This window comes from Fukomys damarensis, unplaced genomic scaffold (assembly GCF_012274545.1).
Source record: "Fukomys damarensis isolate Sample0158 unplaced genomic scaffold, DMR_v1.0_HiC HiC_scaffold_37, whole genome shotgun sequence".
NCBI lineage: Eukaryota > Metazoa > Chordata > Mammalia > Rodentia > Bathyergidae > Fukomys > Fukomys damarensis.
Window position 1 is genome coordinate 59,073,917 of NW_022900949.1, and position 17,696 is coordinate 59,091,612.

General features: G+C 33.6%; 1 protein-coding gene across 2 annotated transcripts in view; it reads left to right on the forward strand.

Annotated features, from left to right (window-relative positions):
* Ift80 (intraflagellar transport 80) overlaps positions 1 to 17,696 on the forward strand; it is a 103,506-nt gene that overhangs the window by 1,354 nt on the left and 84,456 nt on the right. For both annotated transcript variants that reach the window (XM_033759344.1, XM_010623165.3), the window contains exons 2-3: positions 12,376 to 12,458; positions 14,915 to 15,136. In XM_033759344.1, coding sequence (XP_033615235.1) covers positions 12,422 to 12,458; positions 14,915 to 15,136 — 259 coding nt within the window. In that variant the 5' untranslated portion in view covers positions 12,376 to 12,421. The remainder of the gene's footprint in view (positions 1 to 12,375; positions 12,459 to 14,914; positions 15,137 to 17,696) is intronic.

Below are 17,696 nucleotides of genomic sequence, written 5' to 3' on the forward strand. Positions count from 1 at the left end.
TTTTTTTTTTACACATTGCACTGCTCAAGACATAAGAATTATTTAACAAGCACTGTAATGAAAATTATTGTCTCAGAGTGTTTAGTTTTGTAAGTGGGCTTTTCACTGAGTCTGTGGAACTGATGGTAGGTGATTGGGATTTAGAATTCATAACTTCTGTGGAAACGGTATACAGAATTCATATGTGCATTTCTCTGGAGAGTTGGTTTTCCTGCAATTTTTGTATTTTCGCACTTGGTCTGAATCCCCTCACAATGTTAAAGAAAATCACTAGTTGATTTGACTACCCCCAGTAAGAACACTTACTTTTAGAACTGCTAGCCTCCCCCTTTTTTGGAAGGAGCTGGCACATTATAAAATCTGCTTTATATCTGCTTTATGAGCGAATTTACATTTCTTCTCTAAATATACTGTGGCTCGTGTGCCGAGAAGCATAAAATAAGATTCAGTGATTATGAGAAAGGAGTGGAGAGAACAATCCCTCCAAGTCTAAGCATTTGGGGGGTTTGGGAGACTAGTGTGGTTTGAATAGCGTTGATTGATGGTAATGTAATTTTATATTTGCAGCTGAAAAATTTGTTTTTGTAAAATGAAATTCGAAAAATAAAACAGTGAAGATGTTTTTTGGCTGAGAGGGATTCCATTTCAGGTCTTCTGGAATCCTTTTCATTTTCAAAAGTTGTAAAACAACAGAACCTGAACAGAAGAGATATCAACTGTGGGAAAAAAGCATTGTAGCCCAAATTGAGTGCTATAATATGGGGAGCAGAGCACAAAATCGTAGAAATATCTAAACAGAAAAATTTTAGAATCCCAAGCACCATAGTTTTTATACTGTTTTCTTGAACAATTTACTGAATTTATTATTTTCCCTTAAGGCACTTATTTATATAAAATCAGCATATAATATGTTCCTCAGTAGATTGTTTATAATTGCTCATATAGCACATGTAAGCATTTGATGTTGCTGTGTTTGTGACATTAACATTATGAGGCTATGTGCTAAAGATGAATAATGGGATGCCAAGTTAGAAGAAGGATAGCTTATGAAGGATTGTAAAAAACAAGGATTTTAGATATGATGAAAAATACAGCTATCAGAAAAAATTTGATCTAATGATGGCTTGGTAAAAATAGGAAGAATAATGAACAGTAATTATGTGGGATGTGTGAATGGGAAAAGGGACTGAGATAAGTCCATGGCGTTAGTTATTTACTACATTGTTAAATGTGGGAAGTGAGAAATGCCTATGTAGCAGAAAGGGCAAAAATTGAAGTTACTTTGGGGAACAATTTTACAGCTTTTGATAGTAAGAATAGACACCCTTAAAGTCAGGTACTGTTCTTCATGGATTATACTTGAAATAGTGACCAGGGGATAGGAAAAATGGTAAGTGGGGGGAGGTATCCTACTTTTACTGCCTTGCCTTTACTATCTGTAAGGAAGGCTTTAAATGACATGATGTAAAAGGAATGGAATTTCAATAAGTTAACTGATTGATGGCCTTCAATTTGATTGAACTTAAACATAGCTCACTCAGAACAAATATTTTCAAAACAGGCTTGAACTAGGTTTTATAATGAAGAAAAAACACTCATAACAAATGCCTACAGAGCACACCTAAATCAGGAAATCTATATATACAGTGAAAATAATACATTCAAAATAAGTGCAATTTTTGAGAAGGCATTAAGATAAGATCACAATAAAGATTTTGGTTGATTGTTGACAACACTTTGGACTTTCTTATGAAATTAACAGAGTCTAATTATAAGAAGTTAATCCACCTGGAAATGACTGGGTTATAACCACAACCTCATCCTTGGAAAGTATCCCCTTATCTCATCTTCCTTGTATAAAAACATCCATGATACCACTAATACATAGTGTGATCAAAATACATGGTGAATGTTTTTTTAATTAAAAAATTAATACAGTAAGATACATATTATCCTTAATTCCTGTATGTATATTCTTCCTCACTTCAAACCCACTTGTTGAATTGTTACTGCCATTTTAAGTTGTAGAAGTCTTCTTTTGTGTCTTTTTTTTAATTATTTCTCAACACAAACTTATTTATTTATTTATTTGGGTTTTTTAAGACAGGGTCTCACTATATAGCTGATTCTGACCTGGAACTCACTATGTAGCCCAGGCTGGCCTTGAGCTCCCAGCGATCCTCCTGCCTCAGCCTCCCAAGTGCTGGGATTACAGGCATGCGCCACCACGGCCCGGCCCGGCCCATTCTTTTGTGTCTTTATGCAGTGTGATAAAAAATAATGGAGAATGCTGCTTCAGGGTACCATCCAATGGAAAGGGAGCCTTGGAAAAACATTATGGTGTGTCCTCACCTACTTTATTACCAGCTTTCGCACCATGTGACTTCTAGCTCTTCCCCAAAGTCAAAATGACCATTAAATGATGAACGTTTTAAAACAATTTTGGGCATCAAAGCAGCCATGCTAGGGCAATTAAGACACAAAAGAAAACTTTCAGAACTGCTTCAGAAAGTTGCCATTATGGGATAAGTGTGTTCAAAGAAAAGGGAAATATTTTGAGGGGCATTAATAGCAATGTGTCCTTTACTATAGTATATTTTAACATTTACATGTTCACACTATTTGTTGATCATACCTCATATCTACAGTTTTAGGCTAAGAAAGGAAGCTTTATTTTTTACACTACAGAAGAAAAATTATATCCCACATGAAAAAATAAGTTCAAAGAGAATAATTGAATTTAGAATTAAAATCCTTATTTGCAGTTCTTTAGATGCAGTTTTGTAAAAGTTATAAATGTTTTGTTTAACTTCTAAAAACTTTTTAAGAATTGGAAATAAAATTTCTGAGCAAATGTTTAGAAAGATTATAATTGTAAAAATTTAAATTAGATATTAGTTAATAAAAACATGAGTGTAATGTATAGAGAATATTAAATATTAATAATTTGGATGACAGTACAAATAGAAGTGAATATTGCTGTTGATAATATAAGCCCTTGGAACTCTGGATAAAGCTTAGTGATAGAGTGTTTACCTAGATATTTGAGGCCCTGGAATCTGTCCCCATCAGAAGCAGAGAAAGATAGAGAGGAATACGGTATAAGTCTCCTAGTTTGTTAGTCTTACTGAAACTCTCACCAAACTTATCACAAAAACAAAACAAAGCAAATTGTCTGCCTCATAAGCACGAGGTCCTGAGTTTGATCCTTGGTACCAAAAACAAACAAACCAACAAACAAAAACTTGGGAAACTAGGAAGTGGAACAGTTGTTTTCTGAAAATATCATCATGAAACATGTTTGTTTTTATTCCTATAGGTTGGAATTAATGCAAAGACATATTCAGCTGATAGAAGCAGTAGAGAGTATAGCTCAGAAGAGAAAATAGAATAAGATAATATCATAAGAGTAATTGAAATGCTAAAAATAGGTTAGGTTTTTAAGGTTAATAAATAGAGAAAGGATAGCACCAGATAAAGGTATTGAAGAAGTATCCATTTTTCCCCCCAAGATCAGGAATCAAATTCAGGACCTTGCGCTTGCCAGGCAGCGCAATGGTTCTCACCATTTTCTGGAAATGGCACCGCTGAGCTAAATCCCTGGCTAGAAGTATCCATTTTTAGAATCTAAGAAAAAGATGTAGTTACAGTAATGTCTAAGATAAGTAACTCTAGATTATAAGCAATGGAGAACCTAAATCCAAATTGTCTTAAGGAAAAAAATATTGTATATTATTGTCTCTCATAACTAAAGTGACAGGAGACTAGAGCTGGGGCTATAGCTTAATGGTAGCATACTTGCCTAGCAAGCACAAGGGCTTCATCCCCAGATCTGGAAAAAAAAAGTGAATGTAACTACTAGATAAACCAAGATATGTATTTGCATTCATGTAGTGCTTTTACATGTTATGATTACAAAATAAAGTGAACACTTAGATTATAAAAATTTATTACAGTGAAATGCACATTGTTAATAATTACTTTTAAAATACTCCCTGTTGCTTTAAACACACTCATTCCATTCTCACCATTCTCTGAACCTATTTGAAGTCCTCTTTCTGAGTGTTTATTGGTGCTGTTAGGCTCTCTTGATGTCTTCACTGATTTCATCATTTACCCTTCGCAGTCATTTTGACTGTAGGGAAGAACCAGAAATCCCACAGTGGCTGAACTGGTATATAAGGAGGATGAGGACACACTGTCATGTTTTTGTTTGACAGAAATTGCTCTTAACCGTTTGAATCCACTCAGGACATCTAGGCAGCAGTGAAGAGACAGTTACAAAGAAGAGCTCTAGAACTGCTTCAGAAAGTGGCAAGAATGATGGGATAATTGTGTTCAAAGCAAGGGGGAGAATTTGAGGAGAATTAATGGAAATGTAGCTTTAAAATTTTTTTTTAAAATTTAAATATTCACTGTATTTGTTGATCGCACCCTGTGTATTCATGTTCCATGTTGTGGCCTTTGATACCTCCAGGCTCCCTTCTTGCTGTGGTAAGGTAACTACAAGAACTCTAGCCTCAAATCCTCTAAAGTTAAAGACCAAGGATGGGATCAGATTTCTCTTTCCACCATTTGTGGGATACAGGTGAAATAGTCCCTGTGTTGAATGGAAGGCTGTACTTGGCCTGAGTCTAGGGATCATGCTGGCTCTGTTCAAGTCACATAGGTTAAAGGTGAGGAAGCAGTTATTCCATAGATATATTCTTTTTATCTAGGAAAGGAGTGAATATATGTTGTGTGAGAAAAACAATTTTTACTACAAATATATAACAATTACTAACTGCTTACTCTGTGTCAGGCACTGTAGTGGATATTTTACATACCTTATCTCATTTAATCACCTTCACTACTTGTGGAAGAAGTATATTAGGAAGGTAAGATAAATGAGAGTTTCAAAAAAGAAGAGGATCAAGTACAGAGAACGGTGAGGGTTTTTTAAAACTGAGAAATTCAGGAAACACGATTGGATAATTTTATCACACATAAACCTATATTAAATATATAAATAGCCAGATAATTAAAATACTATGATTATGGTTAAAAACCTCAAATTAATGCAGAAATATAAAGTGAATATTAAAAACTTCCTTTCTTGGGCCTGGTTTTATAACTGTGATACAGCATTTGTCTAGCACCATAAAACAAAACAGCACAACACCAGCTTTCTTTTTCATTCTTATGCCCCCTGCCAAAGGTCTGCATTATTAAGTAACTTGCATATCATCCCAGAAAAATGTCTTAGTATTCACTAGCTTTAACAACAGATCACATTTTATTTCCACAAAGGAGTTGAATTATATGATATTGCTATTCATCTTGCTTTCATTTAACATATGACATCTTTTTGTATCAACAAGTATAGCTTGTTGTTTTTTAAAATAGTTGTGCTATATTCTGGTGTATTGGTTTAATGTGATTTCTTTTATGGTAGTTGAATTATAAGCCTGAATTTATTTATTTATTTATTTATTTTTTGGTACCGGGAATCAAACTCAGGTCCTTGAGTTTGCAAGGCAGGTGGCTGCACCACTCAGCCAAATCCCCAGCCCTTATAAACCTGAATTAAAGGTGACCACGTATTTAAAATTACATGTCTTGTTGGGTAGAATGTATTGAGCATTTGGAAAAATATTGTAAATATAGCTAATAAGAATAGCATTGGGAGTTCGAGACCAGACTGGGCTACATCGTGAGTTCGAGACCAGCCTGAATTACAGAGTGAGATCCTGTCTCAAAAAAATAAAAGATTAAAAACTGAAAATGTCTGAATGAAATTATCTAAATTACTATAGAGCAAATGTCCAAAGAGAGCAAGATCAAAAATCTTGCAAGATGAAAAAAAGTTGCAAGGCAAAGAGATGATAATGAAATATAATACTGTAATACCATAAATACTATAATGTGCATAAGACAACCTAGGAATAAGTTATTTCTCAAAACTGCCTACAATACAAACAAACAAAAAAACCCCACTGGATTATGGTATTAATCATGGTCAGAATTGCGAAGAAACATAAATACTGCACTTTACACATACACTATAGTAACTGCATATAGGCATTGGGTCAGAGTGAAGATTGGAAGTCTTTACTAGTTGAGCTACACTGCCATTGGAAGTCACATGTCTTGAGTCTAAGGTAATTACATGTTTTGAGTCTGTGCGTGGCACTGGTCAGTCTGCCCCTCTCTCTGTCCTACCATGCAAGAGATCTTAGATTTAGTCTGTAAGCAGCTCTATAATAGAATATTGGAGTAAAAAAATCTGCCACTTTCTCATTTTTCTACTGAAGAGATACATGAGTCTGATTACAGTTATCAACTTAGGGGAACTTCGATGAAAATTCAGTTTTTAAAATTATGATCTTGGGTGGTCATAATTAAGTCAGGCATCTCTATTAATACCAAATCTCTAGGATTATCCAGTGTGCAAATAAATAGAATTTGTTATGCTTATGATCCTTCTCATTTTTGTTTGCTACTTTGAAGTTTTTCTGCCATTTTTCATCTAGCTCTACGTACATTCTTGTCGACAAGTCATGCCTTCCTTGTTTCCTGCCTAAAATCTTTCTTAGTGTTTTACCTCTTACTGTTATTTCTTAAATCTAATTCTTCTTTTCTTTTTTTTAAACCACCTTAATCTTTTTTAAGTGTACACTTCAGTGGCATGAAGTACATTAACTTTGTTATGCTGCCATTGCCTCCATCTACAGAACTCTTTTCATCTTGCAGAACTGAAACTCTTTACCCGTTAAACAATAACTCTCCATTTCCCCTTTACCCCTGGGCTTTGGCAGCCACCATTCTACTTTTTTTCTAAAGAATTTGACTACCTTTGCTGCTTCATATTATTTGTAGAGCCATATAATATTTTTCCTTTTGTGACTGGTTTATTTCAATTAGCATAATGTTTGGATCTAATTCTTAACATCAATTCTTAATTCTCTTGTTTCTAATTCTGTTCCACAGTAGAGACACATATTTCCTTACAGAGTTGTAAATCTATAATGAACTTTTAAATTTTTAGTTTTTGATAGAACAAGTTGAATATCCCTTACCCGAAGTACTTGAGATTAAAAGTTTTTGAGATTTTGATTATTTTCAAATATTGGAATAGTTGCATATACATATGAGTCTAAAAACAAAATTCATTTGCGTCAGTAGCTTCTAATTCAAAATATGGCACAGATATCAAATTATCAGAGTCTAAATTATTTGTCTGTGTCCTAGCTGTAAGGAAGGTTGAGGAAGAATTTAAAAAAAAAATGGGAAAAAGATAAGGAAGGGAATTCTGCAAATGTTGAAATGGAAGTACCAAATTTACTTGCTCTTTAATTATATGTAAAAGTTTGCTTGTATGCCAAGTTGGGTTCTGGGTATTTTTCATTTGTTTACTCTAATGATAAAAAAGTGGTATCTGGTTGTTCTAATTTTCGTTTCTTTTTAACTGAAGCTGGGCATTGTTTCAAGTTTTTGATTGCCCATTTACCATCTGTATTTATGTTTCTGTGAACTGTCAATTTGTAAGTTTTTAAAATAGAAGTACCTCATCCATCAGTACCCTTGATTAAATGACTTTAAAGCAGTTCTCTTAGTTATCTTGATCTCTATAGTATCACTAATATATCTCTGTTACTGATTCTTTGTCCTTTGCCTCCAAATATACTGAGGTCTACCCCAATTTAAAAGGCTTTCATAGATACTATTCTATTTCTTTCCTTTAACTTGTATACTTAATTTACTTAGGGTTAGGGTTAGGGTTAGGGTTTTAGATATTCACATAATGTATGTATGTACACTTTATCTTTCTACCATCTATCTACTTACATATTTACTGAGAGTTGAATTGGCTAAAGTGACTGTGGAAATTGACATCTGCAGAACAATGATACCCCAGCAGACTGGAAATTCTGCTTAACAGTTGATGTTGCGGTTTTGATTCCAAAGGATGGAAACTCAGACAGAATTTCTATATTGTAATCTGAAGGCAGAATCCCTTCTTTGGGAAAGCCTGTCTTTGCTCTTAGAGTCCTCAACTGCTTGAATGAAGTCCACTCATGTCATACTGCAGAATATGCTTTACTTAAAGTCAGCTGGTTGTAAATGTTTATTACCTGTAGAAGAACATTTACAGCAACATTTAGACTAGCCTTTGCCCCCAAAACCAGGCATCCTAGTCTAGCCAAGTTGACATATAAAATAAATCATCACAATGGGAGTCTGGAGCAATAAGGGCTTTAAGCACTGTTGTAAGAACTTTGTTTCAGTGCTGAGTGAGCTAGGTTAAAACAGTCATGTTGTCTGTCATTGTAAGCATAGATTGTTGTGGGTATAGGAGACCAGTTGGAGGCAGTTGTAGTAATTTTGATTAATAGTTGATGCCATGTGCGGCTGGAGTCATAGAAGTAGGGGTGATAAAAGGTCATATATTTTGAAGATTGAATTTGGGATGTGAGAGAAAAGTCAGTGATAAATCTGAGATTTTTGTCCTGCGTATCTGGAAGAATTGAACTGCTATTTACCAAGAGAGATAAACACAGTGGGAAGAGCAAAGTTAGCGGAAAAATCAGAGGTTTGATAGAGAGCCTGTTAAGTTTGAGATGGCTGTTAGAAATTCAGTTAGAGATGTCACATAGATATAAAGGTCTGAGTTCAGTGGAGAGATGAAACTGGTGATATGAAATTGAGAGTTACTATACAGTGAACATACTTGAATTGAAAACCATGAAACTTTGTGAGTTCACCACACCAATGAGTATAGATAGATGCAAGGCCTGAACTGAGTGTGTAAGGGAATATTAGGAGAAATGAACAATTAGTTTTAGGAAAGACGAACAATTAGTTATTTCCTCTCTCTGCAATTCTTTTTTCCCCTTAACTACCTGTTGAAGTAAATGCTAACATTGTTAGCAGGATTGAAAAGAAATCTCTAGAGTTCTGTATGCCCTTAGCAAGATTGCTCCATCTTCCTTTACAAAATGCTGCATCAGTACTACAACCCGCCCCAGTAGAAGAGTTCCAAGAAGAAGGATAGCATTTAATTTGATTAGCCACTTTTCTTTAAGAGACTTTGGGACTATTTCATCCTACCTTACATCCCTGTTGACGTCAGACTCCACCTTCAGGACTGTTAACTCTTGGCATTAGTTCATTATTAACCTTTGATGACAGTAAATTTTATATGATAAAACTTTATTTTTTATCATTTACACATCTTAGTAGGTATTGAACTAATATGCCTGTCCATAAGGTCAAATGTCTTGGCTCCTTTTATCCTGGTGTCTGTGATCTTGCCACCTCTATTTTTATTGTTCTCCGTGATTTAAACATCCACATATTGTCTCACTACCTTCTCTGTTCTCTCATTTCCTAGACCTGAATTCCTCTTTCCTTCAAGACATACTCAGATGTTGATCACCTCATACCACTTGTAATATTGCTTTCCTCATCTTTCCTGGTCCAAACCACTTTCATCTTGCTTCTGGATTATTGAAATTCTATCTGTTCTCCTTGTTTCCGGTTCTTTTCATTTTCTCTGTGTGCTTTTGCATACCATCCTTTTTGACCTTTATAAAATGTAGGTCAAATCATATCGCTCCTTTGTTCATAGCCCCTCCACTACATTCTCAGTTCATTCTGAGACAAAACAAAACAAAACAAACGAAACAAAACCTGAAGCTGTAATTATGACGTCCAAGAGCCTACAGAACTTGTGTTCCCTTTTTTCCTAATTTTCTGCTAGTTACTTTGTCACTTTGTTTTACCATACTGACCTTTGTGTTTTAATTTAGACTTAAAAGAATAGTTAGCTAGTATATTTAGAAAGTTTGAAGGAGTAGGTGTAGGAGCAGCAAGACCATTTCTGGACCTGCTGCAATAATGGAGGCAGAGGGTAAGGGTAGTTTTGGACTAGGATAGAGGAGCTGAGAAGTAACAGATTTCGGAGTGTATTTTGGAGGTTGAACTGTCAGGTTTTGCTAAGCGCTTTTTTCCCCTCAAGCCTCATAAATATTGACCCATACAAGAACAAAGACAATTTGTAAGTGATTTTTAGTATCAAAGCCATAGTTGCTGCTTCGTGAGCTTTATGTAAAGTTGCAAAGTTATCTATATCCTAGAAATTTTCTATTATCTACCCCACCCCATTACCCCACTACCACTCTTAGTCAGATCTTCAGTGACACAATCCCTTTAAGCAGATAAAAACACCTCAATAAGGCATTAGGGTGGTCCCTTGAATTTTTCCTTACTCTATTCAATCCTTTATCAAAATGCACATGTTGGGGCCGAGGATTTAGCTTAGTGGCCGTGCGCTTGCCTCAAAAGCCACAAGGTCCTGAGTTCGATGGGAGAGCAGGGAGGGCACATGTCATCTGTGCAGAAGATGTCAGCTAAATGAAATGTGTGAGGAAGATCTTTGTGAGCAAAGAATCTTCCCATTCCTTGGCACCATGTTTCTGAATTATTGGTCATTTCCTTATAATAACCATACTGTCTTTACTACATAAAGGGTATTAGGATTTCTTCTTGTAAGAAAATAGCATTTCAGCAGTTTGAGGTTTTCAGATGTAGAATACAACATGCTTTTGCCAAGGTCTTTTAAGTCTCTGATGTGTTAATAGTATACTTACATATGTTCTTATCTGTTGTGTTTGTCATCTCCAGAAGCAGTAATTTTCAGATTTTATTCTTTTAAAATCTTTATAATGTGAATAAATTTAAGTGATAGTGAGCAAACCGCTTTTTATAAGATGTAATTGGAGGAACATCTGATGGAAGAGGTTTTTGTTGTTGCTGTTGTTGGTTGTATGTACTTTTTTTTTCTTAATTTTTGCGTACTAGGGTTTGAATCCAGAGTCTTTGTCCTGAGCTACATCCCCAGGTATTTACCTTTTTTAAAAAATTAATTAATTTTAAAATTTGAGACCACAGGCAGGATTTTATTAAGTTGCCAAGTTCCTGAGGCTGGGTTCAAATCTGCAATCCTCCTGCCTCAACCTGCCAAGTAAAGAAGTTTTAAGAAAGGTGGAAAACTCCTTAGAACCAAAAAAAAAAAAAAAAGAGTCTGTGAATTGTACCTGGGATAGATTATACTCTTGTTCTGGCTGTGCTACCAAGAGTTTTCATTTTCATATTTTGTTTTTGTTGTTGTTTATTTTTCTGAGACCTGTTCTCAGTATGTAGCCTAAACTGGCCTGGAATTTACAATCCTCATGCCTTAGCCTCCCAAATACTAAGATTATAGGTATGTACTACCAAACCCAGCTCCAGTTTGACTTTTGAAGGTCAAGAGAACTAGAAGAGAAAAAGGTAAAAAGAGTGCTTTGAAATACATTGTTTTTATTCCTTGGTAATCTAAAAGTCTTTTTGGATTATAGGGACAGATATTTTCTGAGGGAAAAAATTCTCACTGAATTCATATACGTATTAAGCACAACTGCTTTGAAATAGAATTAATTTTCTACTTGATAAGGAGATTTTTTCCCCTTTAATTTTCATTTTATTTATTTATTTTTAGATTAGTGATATGGCTCAGAAAAAATTCTGTAAATGTGAATTTAATTCAGATAATTTAGCATTTTCTTGACATGTATCGTTTGATTATGTGGCGATTTGAGGGGTGTTATTTTTGTTTTTGAAAGTTTTCATTTGGTAATTACACTGTGATTGTTAGGCAACTTTTTTTTTTTTAGATTGCCTCACACTGTATCTCAATCTCCTGTACTTAAGCAATCTTCCCGAGTAGCTGAGACTATAGGCATGCACCAACATGGCCAGTTTATATAATATTTATAAGTAATTTATTACCTGTTCCTTAAGTAATTCATTTGTTTTTCACATTATCACTGTGGTAGCTGTAATTGTCGGGCAGTGTATTTCCACCCAGAAGAATCTAAACCCCATCAGATTAGACCGCTAGGTTGATAATGTATTTTTTCCACATGTATTCTAGAATTAAGGCTCTTAAAAATACACTTTAGCCCTCTGTCAGACCATATGAATTTATCTGATGCCCATTAGACAGAATCAAAATTGATCTGTGATTTCAGAGTTCCCCTTTTTGCAGAATTTTTTGATTGGCCTCAGAGCAGCCTTAAGATATTCTTTACTGGACCAGATTTAATTAGTAGTGTCCTGAATTTGTAGGACTGTCTCAGACAGATTATAGAGGAATTCTGGAGTTCAAGCCAAGGTTCCCTATCACCTCTTGGCAGGATTAGGACACCCACTAGTTTCCTTCCTCTTTTTGTGTACTTGAAGCTAGAAGGATTGCAGGTATTGTGGGTTTTTTTTGTTGTTTTTTTTTTTTTTTTTCTGTGCACATATATTTCTCTTTGCTACTGAGTTATGTTTTCCCTCCTTTTATTTTTACAGTGAATACAATCAAGAATCATCTTAAAATTTTGCTGAAAGTGGAGAAATGAGACTGAAGATATCTCTTTTAAAGGAACCAAAACATATCCTTTTAATATTTATAAACCTTATTGTAATTATCTAGCTTTATTAAAAGTTTATTTTCTAGTTTGTAGTTTAGTTAGTGGGTTGATTTTTTTTTTCATTTTTTAAATGGTAGTTTAGCTGAGTTGTTTTTGAAATATTTGAGATCATGAGTTATAGGTATACTCTCCAAACTATTTGTTCTAAATCTTACTTTCAAAATCTTATTGACATTTTTCTTACTCAAATATACTTAAGTGCTTAAAAAGTGTCTTTGTTTAATCTAGTAGGGGATTTTAAAGAACTTTTTAAAAATATGTAATTTTGTTAGTGTAAATTTTTGTACTCTTTGTTGAGGACAAGCTAGGGAAATCTGAACAGTGAGCTCTTTTTATTTTACAAGGGAAAGTGGCAATTGTTAATATTTTTTCAAAGACATGACCCTTTAGTTTGTCAGCAAGAGTCTTCAGTAATGTGTCCAGATGTGATTTCCTTTGTCCTCGTTCTTATTTAGACCAGTTCTCAAAATATTTTTTGTAGATTTTATTACAGGTCTGTAAAGGGATAAAGAAATTGGAAGTGAGAGGTAAGGAATTTTTGTATCAATTTATCATCATTACAACATCCAGACATAAGATAATTAATTTTAATTTTTTAAAAATTATTATTTTATAGTGCTGAAGAGTGAATCCAGGGCCTCAAACATGTTAAACATGCACTCTGCCACTGAATGGTATTTCTAAGCCCACATTTAAATTTTATAAAATGTTAGTCTTCACTGGATTCAAAATAAAGAAAATGTGGTCCTTTATCAAAAATAGTGCTGATTTAAACATTTGATCAAACCTTTTGAAACTTTTATGTGTTTTCATTTATATTACTTTTTCTATTTAACTCTTAAGTGCAGACTTAATTTATCTCCTTTTCAATGTATGCTCTTGGGAATTTTTCCTTGATCTGGTGGTCTTCTAATTTCTCTCATAATTTTAGATGACCTCTTTGATGATAACTTCTGTACATTTAATATACTATGGCGATTTATAATTTATTGCACAGCTGATGTACTTATGGTGGTTTATAAAAGGTTTATAAAAGATTTAATATCTTTTGATTTGTGATATGCATGTGTATTTTTTCCCTTTTTCATTTCTAGCTGTTAGAAACCTTATTGAGAGCACAGCAGTTATATTGGAACAGTTTTTTGGTAATGGTCTGTTGGTCCTTTTGTTAACATTGTATTTTGATTACAAGTGTTTCAGTGCCACTCTACCTATTTATGAGGACTCAAGCGTTTTTTATAATCTTTTTTTGTTTTTTTGCTTAATGTATCATATTTTGAAATAATAAATCTTAGAACATCTCGAAATATTTGTGGCACATTTTCTTGGAAAAAACTGATTGCTCAGATAAACCAATAAAAGCATTGAGAAAAAGAATGAAGTAAAAGAATTACATAAAAATAGGGGAAACAACCCAATCAGGAATGACAGGGCAATGTAAAACTCCCATATGTAAACAGTAAAAGTATTCTATGTAAATGACAAGCTGAAATAACTCTTCTAGGTATACAGTACTGCTATAGTAAGAAGCTTGTCCTGATGGGGAGGATATGAGGGCTACTTTAGCATCTCAGCTTACATGGAAATTCTTCTGATAATTAGGGACAGACAAAATGAGTTAAGTAAAGGATTTTAGAGATCATATTTTATTCCTGAGTATGCATCTGATAGGTGCAATAAATTGTAGAATTATTTTTTTACTTTAATATTTAAAAGTCATCTTATTGGTACTGTCAATTAAAAATAAAGTGAAAAATGGGGGAAAGTATGGTAAGATTTAGTTTCAGCTATTAAGCCATGATTTTTTCCCTTAGGTGAATTGTTATAGTGTTTGTTTTAAGGAGATATTTTACTTAGTTTTCAGTCATCTTTTATTCTTTTTTGGGGGTACCAGGCATCGAACTCAGGTCCTTATGCTTGCGAGGCAGGTGGCAGCACCACTGAACTACATCCCCGGCCTTTAGTCATCTTTTAATAATTGATTTTTTAAAAACTTGCCCAAAATAATGCATCTTCCTAATAAATGCAAACGATCTAGTCTGTAGTTGTTCTCTTCCTATGTATTTCCTAACACTAGATCGTTTTCTACCCTTTGATGTATTGGGTTTCATTTCTGTATCTTTTTGTCTGTATTTAAGAAATATTTTGTAACACGTTTTAAATTTTTATGTTGTTAAATCTTTTTCCCCCACATTGGCATCTGACTTTCTTCCTTGCTTTCTATTTGCATTAACAGTTTTCTTAGAGGCTGAATTTCCTTCACATGGAAAAACATTGAAATTGTAAAATGCAAAGTACATTTAGAAGCTTGTAAATATTTGATTTATTTTACTTTCTTCCTGTAATCTACATCTGTGAATTATTTCATTAATTTTTCAAGACTTCTTGTGTTTTATGGCTCCTTAATATGGCATCACATCAAGAATTAGTAAGCTGTGTGGGTTGGACTACTGCTGAAGAACTATATTCATGTAGTGATGATCACCAGATAGTGAAGTGGAACTTGTTAACCAGTGAAACAAGTCACATAGTGAAGCTACCTGATGATATTTACCCTATAGATCTTCACTGGTTTCCAAAAAGTTTAGGCATAAAGAAACAGAGTCAAGCAGAAAGCTTTGTTCTCACAAGTTCAGATGGTAAGTTAATGTTATAGTGCTTATCTTTGTATTTAAAAGACATAATATATTGGTATGATTTATACTTTTGTTTTATAAAATTGATATTTGCAGTTGTACATACTTGCATTAACATATTTTATTTCTTGTGCAGTCCTTTGGTTTGTGTATGGTCAATAGAACTATTGTCATAGAAGAAGTAAGTGAAACTGTAATATTGTAGGATTGAATCTAGGCCTTTGGCTTTACTTTCTTCGTGCTCTGATGAGCTTATTTGTCATAATTTTGGTTTCTAATTTCTTCAGATTTGACTTAATAACAAACACATTAAAAAAGATACAGATATACATGTTCATTTAGACAGCTAACTATTAAATATATCCTTTATTTTCTAGCACATATTAATTTCCAGTTACAAAGTTAAAGATTTATATTACTTGACCATAGTTTTCCTACTGGTGAGTAGGATTTCCTAAGGAATGTTTTTATTTTGGTTTCTTAGAAATACTTGGATTATTTTTATCTGTATTATACTTTGCCTACTCTAAGAAGGGCACACCAATTATGGGTACATTCATTGTAAGTAGCAGAAACTTGACATACTTATGCACAATTGGTTTTTAGGTTTACCTGGCTCTAGGGGTAGATCTTTAAGCTGCCTCAGACCCTTGTTCTGACTCTTGAATAGGCTTTCTCCTATCCTTACTGATTTGTGTTTTAGATATGTAAAACATTAACAGGAATGGCTCCACAAATTAAAGTCTATAATACATAAAAAATATGCAGGGTAATTTCACTAACCTCATCCACGCGATTTCATACATTCTGTTTCTATTTTTTTCCTATAGATGATTAAGCTCTTTGGTTCTGATTTGTCCTTCCTGTGTGTCTTTAGGAATAAATAGATATGTATTTTCTCATTTCACCTGTATTGTTACATATACATTACTATATTTTTCTTTGAAATTCAGTAGAAGATAAGGATAAGCATTGACTTCTGTTTGGTGAATTTGAACTATAAAAATAATTAGTCTTGATAATTGTTGTGGGCTGAGTGTTTCCCTGAATTATTCAGATTACTTAGTCACAATTAACTAATAATTCCTTATGTCGCTGTATCACATTGGCTTTAGATAAAATGTTGTCATGGGGGAAATGTCTACAGTAAGAAAAAATTAATTTAAAAGACAAATAGGCAAGTGTAGTATGAAAAAATATGATTCTTGAGAAACTATAACATTTGATTTTATTTTTATACTTACTATTTAAAATAAATGGAGAGGGCCAGCAGTGGTTCCGTCACCTGCCTTGAAAGTGCAAGGACCTGAGTTTGATCCCCAGTACCATTTAATAAATAAATAAATTAATTAATTTAAAAAATTAAGAAAGTATACCATAACTAGGTGTGGGAGAAGAGAGTTTTCTCCCAGGCTGTGGAGTATTTTTTCCCAGGCTAGAATGAGGAATAGATGTGATCTTATGGAAGACAGTGAAAAAATGATATCAAAGAAAAGAAGTAGGAGGGTGAGACAGAAAACATATCCTGGACTAAAAAAGAAGTGTTCAGGGAAGAAGGCGGATGCCACTGGCATGTTAGTGGGTCTCCTGCCAGGTGAATATCTGAAGTCATTCTATTTTTTGTTTACTTTTTAGTGGTATTGGGGATTGAACCCAGGGCCTTCACACTCCCAGCCTTTTTTGATTTTGAGGCAGAGCCTAAGTTGCTGAATATCACAGGCCAGGCTTGAATTTGTGATTATCTTTCCTTGGCATCACAGAGTACTGGAATTACAGGTGGGCCATACCATGAGCCCCTGTGCTATATTCTTTTTTTAACCTGATAAGTTTTTAAAAACTTTACTGTAAACAATACAGACAAGATATACTCTTTTAACCATATTTAAATGTTTAGGACAGTATTGTTAATTAATTATAAGCAAATTGTTTTACTCTAATCTCTTAAACATGCTCATTTTGCGTGATGTTAACCCAGTACTTAAAAAAATTATTTTAACTCATTGCTCAAGAGGTTCTTTAGTTGCTTCTTACTTTTTCCTCTTGGCTTTTTTTTTTTTCCCCAAGCCTGGTAGAAGAGGAAGTTATATTTTTAAATTTGTTCATCACTCTTTCAGTGTTCCCCTTTTCTGACCCCCTTCCTCTTCTGTATTTATAACACCAACTTTTTAAAAAATCCTGAGATTTGGGGCAGGTCCAAAAGTGCATAAGCAGACTTTTGCCAAATATTTTGTCTCATCAATAATTTTCTTCTCTAGGTTATTTTCTATTTTTAAATAATACACACAGCTATATCTCACATTTTGGAGATGTTTCTTTAAAAATGTGTTAAAGATTTACATTTTTAAAATAATTGAATTATTTAATATGTATTAGGCTGCTATGTAAAGGAATTCTGGTATAAAATTATTTTGGAGGGAGGTATAAAATCTTTTGTGAAGGCATTAAACACTTTTTAAATCATATTAGGGAAAATTGATTTTTTTATATTGTATTAGATAATCAAAATATTTCCCAAATTCTCTTTTTAGTTAATATATCCACTTAAAAATTCTACTTTAAAAAG